Source organism: Drosophila simulans, chromosome X (genome assembly GCF_016746395.2).
Source record: "Drosophila simulans strain w501 chromosome X, Prin_Dsim_3.1, whole genome shotgun sequence".
NCBI lineage: Eukaryota > Metazoa > Arthropoda > Insecta > Diptera > Drosophilidae > Drosophila > Drosophila simulans.
The window spans coordinates 6578765-6594167 of NC_052525.2; the positions used below are offsets into that span (position 1 = coordinate 6578765).

Below are 15403 nucleotides of genomic sequence, written 5' to 3' on the forward strand. Positions count from 1 at the left end.
ACATTATAAAGCATCCAAAGGCAGCCACTTTGGCAGGTCAGAAACTTGCAGGCAGCTGCAAAAGTTCAAACGTGTTAATTGTCGCATCAATTTCGGTAATTGAAGGTATTCGCAGCGCAGTCTAGACTGAAATTGTTTAGAATTAGGTGTGTAAATGCCATATCACTTACAGAATCCCATCTCTCATTGGGGGCGTATGAGTCTAGGTTAAGATAGCTTGTAATTCTCAGTTTGAAGATTGAGATCATTTATCGCACCATACCAAATTTCATCTCAATTCGATGCATACCTTTTTTAATTGTATCCAAAAGAATGGAACTCCGAATCTCTCGAGCATGGACAACTCAATAGAACAAGTAAGTCACAAGAAAAACGAATACTTGACAACCCCAACCGAGAAACAGGCATGACCAAAAGTCCGTTTCGATCTCATAAATGTTAACGGTCATTCACCAGGGCGGGGGGTTTAAACAACAATGGCAACACCAACAATCACTGGAAAATGAAAACAAAGCCCAAAATGGGGGAGATATGATATGGTCTTGGTGATCAAGTCGAATGCTTAAATATACTGACTCCGAGGGTAAGAAGAATGCTTGTAGATTTCATTAGTAACTCCAACAAGCGCAACCATAAAATACATTGGAATATCAAACGACTCCAACAAGTATAGAGCATTGACGGAGCTAGCTTAGCACATTATTTATTATTTGGTATCTTCGAGAGTTGGCTGTTTCATCGTTGTTGGTGCTTTTACGCCAGCCAAACGAAAGAAATCGCTTGATATGCAGGCGGCGATCGATCGAATCGAAAAGAACACAGCCAAAGAAAATAAAACAGAACAATCCCAAATCGGGTTTGTCTCACAAAAAACTAGAATAAAAGTGGAGATCTCAGGCAAAAAAAAAAGAAAAAAACCTGATCGCGACGAAGACCCCTTCTTCTGCCGGCAAATATACATATGTATCTCGCCGAAGTGCTTTGAAAGTTGAACTTTTGTCAGGCGCTGTTCGTGCGATCCAAGCCGGTTGGCATTGACCGCAAACTATCAAAGCGAAATCTTGTCAGCTAATCAATGGGGACTCGGATTTGCTTTTGGATTCCCATTCGAATGGCGGCTACCGCTTTTGGTGGCGCACAGGTGTCATAACTAGCTTGCCATTACACCTCGCCGCGAAGTGGCGCAAGATTGCGGCTCCGATTTGGCGACTGCTGCCAAAAGTAAGTGCAAAAACTTCTCGTACTAATTGATTGCTAAAGACAGTCGAAGCCCCGAGCATCTGTGAGGGAAGGGGGCAAGTCAAATGGAAATCGGTCCAAATATGGACTTGGTTATGACAGAGCGGCATGTGTAAATGTCTTAATGCGGTCAGAAGTTCAGAAGTTATGTTGCTCTTATCTCAGGATCTTTTCTATGAAAACCACTGAAACATCCCAAAACCATAGCAAATATAATAAACTTTCGGTAGCAATAGCTCACCTGGTGGGGTTCGGCATACGCTGCTGGAAAACCGCCCGTAACTCGGGATCCCGTCATGCACATCTATTGAAACCTCACAGTCAGAGAGGACGCAAACTGTGACCCATCCGCGCAGCCAGATGGATTTGCTGGGTTCGGGCTGGCAGCTCAGAAACAAACACTTTCGAAACCACAACGGATCACTCGAACTGGGTCACCCAACCGCAGTCGCCACTCGACACAAACTGTCGGCCACGCCCACGCCCCACGCCCCTCCGAAAGGTGTCTGGTCGGTTTTGGTTTTGTAATGCTTTTTACCCACTTTTTTTCAAAATACCACACACAAAATAACTGTTTTTCTGTCGGCCATTTTGAGAGGTTTTGCTTTATGTGTGCCCCGAAAAAACCTGTTGGATTCAGCTGAAAGCCGCGTCTCTTAATAATAAATATATTTAAAATGAAATGATCATATATAAAAAAAAACAGGTGTAAACAAGACAAAGCTCCAATAATTAATTGCCTAGCGTTAATTGAAATGCATAAATTATACAGGTAGCTTTGCCATATCCGAAGTCGATGGCCCTTGGGCGGGCGGGCCATTGTGTTGAAGGTGCAAGAGCGGCGAGTCAATCGTATCCAGGCCACTAATGTCCGGATAACGGTTCTTAGCGGGCGTGGGCGGTGCCTCTCGATAGGCATTGATATCGTTATCGTGGTCGGGATTGGGGAACTCACTGGCCAAATGATAGATGACCTTCTTGAACAGGAACTCCGAAAGGTTGGAGCGCAGGAAGAACAGGAACATCCAGTTGGAGAAATTGCACTTATCAATTACCGCCGATAATTCTTTTTCGTCCAGTTGGCCAGGCTTGGCCCAGTAGAGAGACCAGCGGGTAAAGGTGACACTGATTAAAGTGGGTTAGAAGGATTATCACATCATCGAAACATGTTTCGCAAGTATATCCACTCACTTTCTGTAGAAGCACAGGGTGAAAATTCTCCAAAGCAGTCCCAGAACAGTAACAACCAAAAGGAAGGCGTACCAGAACCACAGAATGGTGTAGATCTTCTCGTTCATGATGTTCAGCGCCATCACGCAGAGGGCATCGTGCACCTGAATGGAGCCAGAGTCACCAAATTTGTGGAACTTGCACTTGGTAATCTTCGGGAATACGAGATCCAAAACGCTCAGCTCGTCGGACCACCGATTTTTCAGGGCATGTGGTCCCAGGGTGAGGAATTGGCCCCCCAAAAATCGGTTGGTCCATGTGATCTGCACCAGAAGATTCACCAGATTGAGCACCTCCGCGAAGACCAAGTGGGCACCCCACGATTGATTCAGCCGCATCCGGTCGATCATCGTGCGACGAATGTCCTTGACCCGCTCCTCCGCCTCCGCCATCGAGGGAATGTTCAGCTTGCCGATGCGCAGACTGTCGTTCTTCAGGTACCTCGTTAAACCCACCATTCGAAGGCCAAAGACCAGGGCCTTGATCCGGCCGCCCTCCCAACTCTTCCACAGGAAGTGGGGAATGTAGAAGCAGAGCGCCTGGAAGAACAGGACGAAGGGCACCCACTGGTAGTATGCATGCCGCTTGATCTTGTCCTTTTCGGGATCGAACGCCCCTATTCCAGGTGGCTCACTTCCCGGCTTGTAGGATGTTTGGTTCTGGTCACGTACCTATTTGGAGTGCAAGTTATGTTAATAAATAATCTAGTATCAACTTTAAATCTGTTCTGTCAGTTGATCATGTCAGGAATGGGTATGTGGCAACGAATAGCAAAAAAAACTCTAAATCGATTAACCTAATTTAAGTTTCACCAATAATCAAATAGTTGCCCTCAATAGATACTTATATGTACCCAGCACATAGCTATTATTATTCCCTGGTGACCTCTTCTAATTTCCCCTTGGTGACCCCGCTGACTTACCACTGTGAAGGTGGGCGTGAAGAAGCAGAAGGTGTTGATGACCGGAGACACAACGCCGTCGGACAGGCATTGGATGTGCTCCCCGATGTACTGGCGCGAAGTAATCAGGAGTGTGGCCACTAGGAGTATTACGAAGGTCCATCTATAGTGCAGCTTGAACACTATGTTGTCGATGACCACGCGCGTGAGATCGAACTTGAGGTACTGCCTCACCGAACTGAAGGTGTTCAGCATTGTAACGCCTCCGTTATCTCCGAAGAGCCGATTTTGGGTTAGGTTCTGGCCCCGATCCGGTCCGAATCCACTTCTACTTCGTTGGCTTTCTTACGATGATTACGACAACTGTGGCTGGGTGGCGATTACAAACGGGCTGGCTTCTGGAGTCGGATGGATTTGTGCGCTCCGCTTGCCGCGGCTAGCTCCTCGTAACTGCAAGGCTCGAGACTCTGCTCATGGTCTCCGGGTCTCGGAACCTTCGGTCTCCGGTCTCCGGTCCCCGTTCGCCGATCTTCATCACCATTCCACGTTCGTCGGAGAGGGCTTTCTGGCGCCTTATCGACCGCTCATTTTTGGCCAGGAGAGCCGTCCGGACCCGATAAGATAACTTCGTCGGGCATAAATACACGGAAATGCCGAATCAGCAATGGAATTGTGTTTAGTTCAGAGTTGTCCAAGAAAAGAGTAAGGGAAATATGAGAACCTACTGAAGTGCGCTACACTGAGCAGGACTTACGTAGACAAGTGCACTATGAGAAAAAGAAACCATATGCCAGCTTACAAATTTTTCAGCTTCTGATTTGCAGTCTAAGCTGGAAGGGCACAATCTTTGCCAGTTAGGTTTCAGTTTAACAAGTTAGCAATTTAATTCTTCCAGTGTACAAGCTCTCTTGGTACCCAAGAAAACTCCCAAGTTTTTCGGTCATATTTCAATTTTCGCCCAAACATGAGAGCTTCGGCATGTATTCGGCTCGTGGCTTCATAAGAACCCGAATAGATCGAACCCCTAAGGTTCTCTAAGGGTTCTCACAGAGACGAAAGTCGCAGAGAGTGCGAAAGAAATGATAAAAATAATACCCATTTTCTCAGGGTTTACCTCATCGATAAGCTGGCCAATCTCGACCTGGTTCGGTGGAAGAGCAACTGCCCACGCATCGAAATTAAAGATCCAAGAGCACAGAGACCCAAGATAACCAAGCAAACAATCATAGGAAATATGAATCAGTGCGGGAAAATATATATATGACTCAAGAGATTCAGGATATCAGCAAATCAGTATCACTTCTAGAAACAAAGCAAAGCAAATAGCAGTTGTGCAAGAAATGGCTTCACTTGGTTCTAGGAATAACCATAGACTTGCATTGAAATCATTCAAGTGTGGAATTGCTAATTCCGCCGTAATCTGGAACTCCCCGGCTCTTAAAGCGTGCCGCTATCGCATCCCATACTGATTCAATACTGCCTATTCTGATGGATGTGACAGACTTTGGATAAGCGGACATATTTACGGCTTGGCATATCGGCTTGGCGGTATCTTATTGACCCAGATCAGTGCTAGACAGAGAGCTATGTACATATATACATAGAATCTTCTTCTTGGGATGGATTATTGTGCGGCTGTTTGCTTTTCGGCGATATCGTTGCAAGGTTCCACGCAAGGCAATCAGGTGGATATTCACCCTGCACCATTATATTTCATTCTTTGGCCCCGCGACAGTCTTATCTTCCAGTCAATCCCAAAGTAAGTCTCCACTTATTTCTGGAATGGAACGGAATTCCAGCAGAGATCCGCACTATCAGCTCATAAGTATCTATATCTGTTGCTTATCTAAATAGCTCACCTAGGCATTGTATTCGGTGCTTATTACTTAAGCGCCCAAGTGGCCGCTCCAAAACTTTGCCGGATAAGATAGTCAAAGGCCCCCTTACATAGTATATGTTTTGTAGAAGTCGTGCGTAACTGGAGACTATATTAGTAATTGCAACATTTTTAGCCGGTTGACTGCTCGTATTTAGCTCTACTTGGGTTTCCCTGGAAATTGCTTCGATTACGGCTATTACTATTTCTTTTGCTTTTGCCTCCCAGTTGACGAAAGTTCATTGATTCATGTTCGAATATCAGTCGCATTGCTTTATTGGCATAGCCCAGATTTTGATATAAACTGATAGGCCGGCCATGCACGTTCTTTTGTCTTTGGCCATTTTGCATTGAAATTTAAATAAGCAAACCACAATGAAAACGAAATTCGAACCATTCAAGCAAGGCGCTCCACACGTATTACCCTCGGCCACAGATTCAATTACCAGGCATAAGCAATACCAGTCAGTATATCTGCTCATATTCACATACATATGTGCAATGCAGACATCGATATATATTGATATATTCGCATTCGTTGCAACAAAATTCTGCTGAAAAGTGAAAGTGTTTTCGGTACACATTTTGGTTGCGCAATGCAAATGAAATCGTTGTTGGAAAAATCTGAAATCTGAAATCTGAAAAAGTGATATTCCGTACGGCGAATGATGCAATCTTAGGTATCGCCCGCTCTTCTATTCCTATATTTATTTGCAAAGTATAAGCACTTTGAATATATTGCCAAAACCAGTTAGTATCACATAAGCCGACCCCACTGATCTCTTAATCATTAAAAGTCCGAGCTTAATGTTCAATTGGTAAAAAGTTGTTCTCCTCCAAAAATGGAAATATATATTTTTGGGTCAAGTCTTTCCAAATTCAAATCTTAATTACTGTCTGACAAGTGTTTTCAAATCTACAGAAGTTTCTCAGTTTCTTTAATTAAGCCGATTGCTATACGATATTTATGCATGTAAATGCTGTCTGTCTGTTGACAGTGAAAAGTTGCTGTCTACTATAATTATAATTCCGAACACATCGGGCTTAACGCACGTGATTTAGAAGACTTGATCGTTGAACATTAGAGATCCAGCAGTTGACATCTCTGGTCACAGGATACTGGACAAAGCCAAATAGCAAGATCACGAGTAATCAATCGAGAGATGTATAAATGTATCTGCTTTTCACCAGATCGTTTTTTAGGTGACGCAGACGACTTTCGGGGAATTTTCAGATATGTTGATGTTCGATTTCACATGAAGACGATGACTAAGACGAATGCACAGAAAACAATCAATGATGAAGTTACTTCAGAAATGTAGACTCCTTGCAATATTGTTTCCAGTGTGGCTGACTGTATGACTGTTTTGTCTTCCACAGTCTGTCTTCCAAATGTTCACACTGGCCACGCTTGTGAAATTTAATATATATGGCGGGGGAATGGCAATCGATCCGAACTGATCCTATCCGATTTATTGGACTCGGCAGTTCTTGGCGGTTTTCTGTAGGTATTTATAGCCCAGACAGTAGTCGTCTCATTTAGGGATATATACAGTATTCATACATATGTGCGTACATTCGTATAGATCGGTATATTGACATATGGGCTTAATGGTTTTATAACTGATTTTTATAGCCATTCACCCGCTTTCCAGTCATTGCCGATTGAGAGGTTCCATTGGTGCAATTTTTACGAGTTTTTGCGAAAAATAATTTATTTACATCGCACCTGGGGCTGTACTTTGAGTGTCTCACATAATCGATCAACTTGGCAGGTGGCGATTGGTCGTTCTAAATGTCTAAATTTCTTGAAAACTTGTGTCTTCATACGATCCCCCAATACAGTAATCTAATATGTTATGGGAGCCACATTTGGCCTCGAAATGTGATGTCTGCCAAGTGGGACCTTCAGACACCTCCAATGTCCGATCATATCAGGCCCAAGATCTACGATCTGGTGTTATAACACCAACGGCAAGCATTTCGGTTCCATGACAAATGCTCTAGCTCTTATCGGGCTACTGGAACTAGCCGCGTATTGCCACATCTAGCCCGCTTTAATTATTTTGTACAATCGAGTACACGCACTTGAGAACTATAGCAGTATAAGGTGCTATGTTACATAGGCTAGCTGTTATGTATTGCTTTATATGTCTATATAGCCCAGATAAGCCAGCGTGTGTCCGGATTGAAGCGAATAATTTACAATTGAGATAGTTTTGAGGGACTCGAGAGCTATAGCTACAGCTCCGAATTGACGGGAGGAGAACAGGTAGAAGAAGAATGTCGAACCTGAAGAAGGGCCAAAAAAAACGAAGAGTGCCGGAGAGGGAGAGCGCTTCAAAGAAGAAGAGCGGTGTAACAGGTAGTCGCGTTTGTTTCCATTTCCAGGGACCTCTGTTCTCTCCACGATAAAGGGCATGAAAAACCCCGATGTATATTATTTTGCTATACCTGGAACGCAGGTATATGTGTGTTCGCCGGCGATTGTTGGAAGTAGGCAGGTATGCATGGAGGTCTGCAGGTATAAAAATGCAGTGAAAGCAGAGAGTTCCAGTGTGTTTTCTCACATCTCCAACTCCTTCGTGTTCTCTCTTTCACTCAACGCTTTGTGCCTGGCTTTGCTTGTTTTTGTTCGGCTGGTGGTGCAGCAGCTCCCATCTCGAAAATGAAATCCACTCCAGCAGCCAAATGTACACAAGCGAGAACACAACGGGTTCCAAGAACTTGTCGCCTCCACACACACAAATACCAACGCAAATGCAGCTCCAATATGGCAGAGCCCGAGTTGAAAGTTGGCGGAGAATGCGCGGTAGGAGGGGAGCGGTGTCCCAACGGGGGGTTAAATGCAGCGGCAGACTCGTGAGCGTCGGCGTTGCCAGATGAAATTAAATCATAAATCTGGGTTGTGTCGCTGAAAAAAAACAGGCTTAACCCCAGAAGGTATGCAACACTGTGTGCTAGGTTTAAAAATTCGAAAAATATTTGAAATTGCCTTAAATACAATTAAAGTAAAATAGGTCCCGGAAAGCCAAAAACGAGGGATATAGATTTAAAATGAAGTCAAGTTAGTTTTGGTTTGTAATATTTTGAGGGTAAAAATTGTATTTATCAATAAATGCATCATTTATAGACTTTAAATAACTTTACAAACCATGCAGGTCGTAATGAAACTAATCTAGGGTTAATGACGGATAAGGCTGCCGATGAAACCGCACTTTTTTCACTTTAGGAGTAAAATGCAACGTTTTAAGCATATTCAAAATTAAGGTTAATAATTAAAGCGGTCTTTGTGTTTTAATTCAGTTACGAGCAGCATCACTGAGTCACTCTCGCCCCTCTGCATCACTCCGGGATTGGGAAATGTTACCCTTTTGGTCCATGCCATTCCAGTCCAGTCCAGATTCAGCCATTCCAAGCCGAAAGAGCACGGGAGAGCATTGAAAACGAAACAAAAATAAAAGTAAAGTAAGCACTCCATTGTTTAACAAGATCCACCCCAAAAAAAATGCGCTCTCCCGCTCTCTGAATCTCTCCGCTTCGGCGACGGCGTTTAGCGCAGCCAAGCGACTTCGCCCAGCGGAAAGCCAAACAGTTTGAATTTTCTATCCGAAGAGTGCGCTTAGTGCCGCTGCTGCGACGGCGTTTAGACTTCCACCTGGGTAACCGTCGCCCCCGCCGCCCCCTTGAAACTCAAGTTGTTTTGTTTTTGTTGTCGCGTTGGTGTTGAGAGCGCGAAACGAACTCGAACCGAACAGAAACGAAGCTCTCTGGGGGATCCAAGCCGAAGATCCAGTGCCAAGCCAAATCCCACGTATCGCTGCTCTCGCCGATAGTTACTACTATCTTTTTTTTTCGTGTGCATTCTTTGAACAGAAACTGAAGAGTAATGGTGGCCAACGTGTGAGGAACCCGAAAGTCCCGTAGCAAAGTCACCAGGCAGCCGATACGATCCGCAACAGTCAGCGTTAGTGTCAAGGAGTAGAAATATCCTCCGTAACAAAGAATCCTCGTATATCGCATAATATAGAGTAGCAGACCGACAAGATGTTTGATGTCTTTGGGTCCGTCAAGGGCCTGCTGAAGATCGACCAGGTGTGCATCGACAACAATGTCTTTCGCATGCACTACAAGGCCACGGTGATCATACTGATCGCCTTCTCCCTGCTGGTGACCTCGCGCCAATACATCGGTGACCCGATCGATTGTATCGTGGACGAGATCCCACTGGGCGTGATGGACACCTACTGCTGGATCTACTCGACGTTCACCGTGCCGGAAAGGCTGACGGGCATCACCGGACGCGATGTGGTGCAGCCCGGCGTGGGCTCCCATGTGGAGGGCGAGGATGAAGTGAAGTACCACAAGTACTACCAGTGGGTGTGCTTCGTCCTCTTCTTCCAGGCCATTCTGTTCTACGTGCCGCGCTATCTGTGGAAGTCCTGGGAGGGCGGACGCCTCAAGATGCTGGTCATGGACCTCAACAGCCCCATTGTGAACGATGAGTGCAAGAACGATCGCAAGAAGATCCTGGTCGACTACTTCATCGGCAACCTGAACCGCCACAACTTCTACGCTTTCCGATTCTTCGTGTGCGAAGCCCTGAACTTTGTGAATGTAATTGGACAAATCTACTTTGTGGACTTCTTCCTCGACGGCGAGTTCAGCACCTACGGCAGTGATGTCTTGAAGTTCACGGAGCTGGAGCCGGATGAGCGCATTGATCCCATGGCGCGGGTCTTTCCGAAGGTCACCAAATGCACGTTCCACAAATACGGTCCATCCGGCAGTGTGCAGACCCACGACGGTCTGTGCGTGCTTCCCCTGAACATTGTCAACGAAAAGATCTACGTGTTCCTGTGGTTCTGGTTCATCATCCTGAGCATCATGTCGGGAATATCGCTTATCTACAGAATCGCCGTGGTGTCGGGTCCCAAGCTGCGCCATCTCCTGCTCCGAGCCCGTTCCCGTCTGGCCGAAAGCGAGGAGGTCGAACTGGTGGCCAACAAATGCAACATCGGCGATTGGTTCCTGCTCTACCAGCTGGGCAAGAACATCGATCCGCTCATCTACAAGGAGGTGATCTCGGACTTGTCGCGCGAAATGGGCGGCGATGAGCAGAGCGCCCACAAGCGGCCCTTCGACGCCTAATCAGTGGGCGTGGCCGTGTGCCAGAGTGCCAGTAAGTCTCGTATATACCATCCCACACTATCCCAAACACTTACCCATCATCATCCAGACACTAGTTTTAGTTAGCTTCTAGCCCAAGCCACACTTCCACTCGATGTAAACCTCGATTAGATCTTAAGATTATACATACGATATACCATTTTTGTTTTGGTAGTTTACTTACTTTTTTTCGACGCTACTTTATTAGAGAAGACCTAACTAATGACAATAAAAATTATGTTTTTCCAACACAACAAAGAAACACTTTTCACAGAGTGAGAGAGAAAAGAGTTCTTCTGGTCTTACGCTCATTTAAGCGGCTTCGGTGCAAGCAAGACAGCTGCTGCGCATGCGCAACAGCCAGCCATAGCTCGCTCACACACACAGTCAACTAGGGAGGGAAGAGAACGAGAGAGAGGACGAGAGTAGTAGGGGGCAAACCAGTTTGACCACCAGTTAGTTAAAGATTGCCAGCAGGGCAAAAGATTCTTGCTGTCTTCTTATGGCTTGGCATTTTCTACTCGATGCCCTCTAAATTCCAAAAGAAAGGGTAGTTTTACCTCCATAACCACTTTGCGTAGACCAGTTTTTATGAAGTGATTATTGTCTTTTGGAGCACACTGATTTCATCTCTTTGCAACACTGGTTTCGTTTTGAATTAGGGCTACAAATTTAAAAACACAATTCAATGCGATAAAATATAAATCTTAAGAGTATAAGTTAGTCATATTATCAGGAAGTCCCAGTAAATACCTGAAATTATCTATAAAAATATTTGTTTTTTTTTTTAAATTTTGAAATATATGTCTTCATACAGGGTATCGCATAGTTTAAGCTCTATCACTAGTGATGGCCGAACCGTCGAGCCAACAAGCTCATTATTTATTAGTCGTTTCCATGGCCTCAGATTTTCTTTGATTGCCTGGGCCCCAAGATTTTGACTCTCTGGCGACCCAAGTTGCCATCTCCACACCGAGACAAACAAAAACTAATGATGTCTTGGGATTCATTCACTTTGGTTATATTACCGATCCGGCATGATCCTAATGATTCCTTTCAGAATTTCTTATAGATTAATAGTTTTGGTGTTTCATCCTATAATTTTTTGGCAGTGTGGAAATTTTTTGGGGACAGAGACCTCGGGTGGCGGAGATAAGAGAAGAGCTCTCGACATTCGGGTCTCTGCTCGTCGGACTCGACTCGTAATCAGCGCGAAGTTGAGTTTTACTCGGGTCGACTTGGACTGCGTTGCCTAATGTGCAGACATTTCTCGTTTGGGGACTCGACTTGACTTGGGACATGCTATGCCAATTAGAAGTTGGGCAACCACATATGTACGTGACAGTTAGAGTTTCGGGCATGGGCACTTATCTAATCGAAGGCGGGAAACTCGGGGAACAGAAAGAACCATTTGATAAGGTGCGGTGCGAGATACAGATACTGTACAGTTACAGATACAGATACAGATGCTGTTGCCGCTGATTGGTGACAAAGTGTTGCAATTAGCACACGTTTTCATTTCCATTTTTCTGCCCCACCTCAAGATCAGAGATCACAAGATCCAGGCCCCCGTAGATCCGTAGTTTCAATTAATGGCTGGCACACAATTTAAGCGGCCTCCACAGCTTTTGATGATGATCATAATCAACAAATAAGCGCTGGAAATGCTCCTGCTGCTCGCAGTTCGCAGTTCTCTATACTCGGCTCTATGTCCATGTGTATTTGGGCTTGTATGTGGTTTTCGTCTGACCGCCAATTTGAGGTATCAATGAATTAATGAATGGACCGCTCTGTCACACCCAAAACCACCCACCCATCAGCCCACCAACCCACTTGGCCGCCAAGTTGAATGAAACGAGAAACAGACACGCGAAAACTTTTGCTCTCTATTGAATGTGCCTTTCTGTATGGTTTTGTATTTTGTTTGTTTGCCTTTTTTTTTTACTATACACGCACTTAATTTGTTAAGTCAGCAACTCATTTCCCAGGCTTTTAATTGCATTAATTGCTTTCAATTAGCGCAGAGCGAGCGAGAGTGTCAAACTCGAATCGGGCGAAAACTAAAACTCGGAATCAGAGAGCACACTTATTTCCGATTGAAATTGAAATGGAAATGCATCGTTTGAAGTTAGACAATGGCGATGATGGGATGATTTATTGTTTCCTCGGCGATTGGAAATTCTCAGGTGATTAGTCTTGAATGTCTGACAGGTGCGGGATTGGGTTTAGTGTAGCGACGGGAAATTAATTTAGTTTCTTAGGTTAAACGTGTAAGATTCAAAGTTATTAAATGATAATTTCGGCACATTGAATGGTGTGATTCATAAGCTGTAATATGTTATTTAAAGTCACCAATTTCGCCGAAATCTTATCGTGTCTAAAACGCACCTTAATCTTAAGCAATATAAACTCATTCCTGTAGTATAAAACACAAAAGTATTATTAGATAAAATGATTTCATTATTTCTTTGCAGTTTCACGCAGCCGAAATTGGGTTAAGACGATGATAAGACGTAGTCGGAAAATGGGGAAATCAATAATTGGAAAGCGGAGGGAGGATAAAGGATTAAAGGATAAAGGATTAAGGAAGCCGACAATGTAGATGAGGCCTTTCGAGCTAATGAACACATATCAACGAATTCCATGGTAAAGGACAAGATCGCAAGCAATAGCCGATTTTACAGTTTACTGTTTTGCATCAACAACAAGACACGTACAATTGCAATTACAATAAAGTAACAAACAACAATAATATAACAAATAACAGATACTAGCCGCAGCCAGAAACGTAAGCTAAAAGAGTGGATTGGTTTTTGGATTGGATTGGTTCAACGGTCCCAAGACAATCAAATTTTCCATTTGCCAAAATCAAGAATTTCCCGACTGGACCGAAAATCCCATGGCCAATCCATTTTAAGACATTCCTGGTAATCTTGAAAGACAGAAGAAAAGACATTTACACACTATATATTTTTTTGTGCAGCAGCTAACAAATTGAGATATGATAGATCTATATACATCCATATATATTTTTAATAAGCAATTACATATATATTTATACATAAATATACAGACGGACCGAAAAAAATCTATATATTTATGAATGCCACATGCGAGTAACATTTATGCTAAGAGTTGTGATCATTGATTAAGACATCTAAAAAAAATGCGAAAATACAAAAAAAAGAAGACAAAATAAACAAAACAATAATTTACACTTAGTAAAGAAAAAACGCCAGCATAATAATACACATTTTATTTCAATTTTTACTCTTTTAATTTAGCAATTTTCGCCAGCAAATAATAATTAGAATTATATAATTCCTTTTTTTTTTGCATATCTTTGGTAGCATTTATTTAGTTTAGCGCAATTTTTTTTAACACACACCCGAACTCATCATAAAAGAAGAGCAATTAAATTTATACATATATATATTTATATATATATATATAAATATATATTTATAGACGTATATATTTTTGTAAATGAAACTGCAAGAAGTATACATTTAGCTTTTAAGCGTAAAAATGGAAAAGACCAACAAAAATGAAAGACTCAAAAGCAATATTTAATATTTAAAAGCAATCGAAAATCAAATAAATGTGTTTGCAAACTGTGTGTTTATCATCGACGCGATAAACGAGCCAAGCCTAAAATAAGTTTCAATTTCAATTCCATATACTTATAAATACTTACATTAAACGAGAATAAAAACACCCAAAACATTATGATCTTTAATATGATTTATTGTTTGTACTCGAGCCGAACAACTTCATTTCATGCGAAAATAAACAATAAACAAGAAAATAAAACAAGGAAAATCGAAGCAAACATGGAAAATCTATCTTATCGTTGGGTTGTGGTGCAGTTTCAGTTGGATCGTACTCTATATGTGTGTATGTGTGTGTTTGTTTGCCCAGAACAATTACAAACCAAATTCTGTGGACACTTTAAAGGTTCTGCCTGTGTTTACCCGCCTTGTAAAATTGGCTTTTTTATGACTAGTTTTCCCAAAACGTGTTTGCGCGACGCAAACTTTGGAGCGAACCAGCCGGCTTGAGTTCGGATGGTCTTTGACCCCAAACCTTGCCCCCCCCCCCCCCCACAACTTTTCGGAATGTTTTTTCTCGAGAAAACCAGCTTAACACTGTTATATCCTAGAATTTTCCCTTTCACAAATACATGCGTGTGTACAAATCTCATTTTGGGCACTAAAATCAACATTTGGATCCAGTTCGGTTTTTGATGACAACTGCTTGCATAATATTTACTCATTCTGCCTACTCGTAAATTTAAATTATTTTAGGAGAGATAAATAGTCGCTTTGATAACGATATCAGACAGGGCTCTAGAAGTGTTTTTGTTTTTTCAACAAACTTATAAATACAGCTGACTCAAAGTTTTCCCAGACTGTCAAACGGTGTCTCACCATATCCTGCTCATATGAAATTTCACCTATCGCATTTCCGCACGTGCCCAAGCGACTTTACCCACGTCATATGTTTGGAATCATGGCAAATTCACTGGTTCTCTACGCTTTTGAACACACGTACTTCTCCGCTTACTCTAAGGTCCTATTGCCATTAGTGACTTCAAGTGTAGTTCCTGTCAAATGAGCTGTTTGCTCTACTTTGCACACATCATAACACACAATATACCCTGTAAATAATTGTAATAAGTCATGGTTATACCTGCTCAACTTGCTTTCTACAACGGATTACACTTACTGGGTCACCAACTCTATAGTGCTGCAATCGTGGGGAATCTGGTAATCGGGAACTCGAGTAGCAACTCACTATGTTTACATGTCTCTTGAGCAATTTATGTGGCAATAGAAGGCTGGGGAGATGTTGAGCAAATTAGCATATCAAATTGAGTTAAACGCTGCAATTGGCCTCAATAAATACGTAAATAAATATTACGGCATGGAGCCGAGGAAAGCGAAATCGCTATGGGAATGCGAATGCTAATGGAAATGGAAACTGGG

The 15403-nt window shown here is 43.0% G+C and overlaps 2 protein-coding genes across 2 annotated transcripts; one reads left to right on the forward strand and one right to left on the reverse strand.

Moving 5' to 3' along the window:
- Nucleotides 1–1891: 1891 nt before the first annotated feature.
- LOC6725330 (innexin inx7) lies at nucleotides 1892–4074 on the reverse strand. Its single transcript, XM_002106311.4, has 3 exons — nucleotides 3392–4074; nucleotides 2431–3140; nucleotides 1892–2364 (listed from the first exon to the last, which is right to left on the reverse strand). Exons 1-3 carry the CDS (start codon nucleotides 3623–3625, stop codon nucleotides 2004–2006), a joined length of 1305 nt encoding a protein of 434 aa, XP_002106347.1. The 5' UTR covers nucleotides 3626–4074; the 3' UTR covers nucleotides 1892–2003.
- A 4743-nt stretch (nucleotides 4075–8817) lies between these two features.
- LOC27206387 (innexin inx2) lies at nucleotides 8818–14154 on the forward strand. The gene is made up of 2 exons (XM_016173565.3): nucleotides 8818–10428; nucleotides 12890–14154. Exon 1 carries the CDS (start codon nucleotides 9294–9296, stop codon nucleotides 10395–10397), a length of 1104 nt encoding a protein of 367 aa, XP_016038390.1. The 5' UTR covers nucleotides 8818–9293; the 3' UTR covers nucleotides 10398–10428; nucleotides 12890–14154.
- Nucleotides 14155–15403: the final 1249 nt, after the last annotated feature.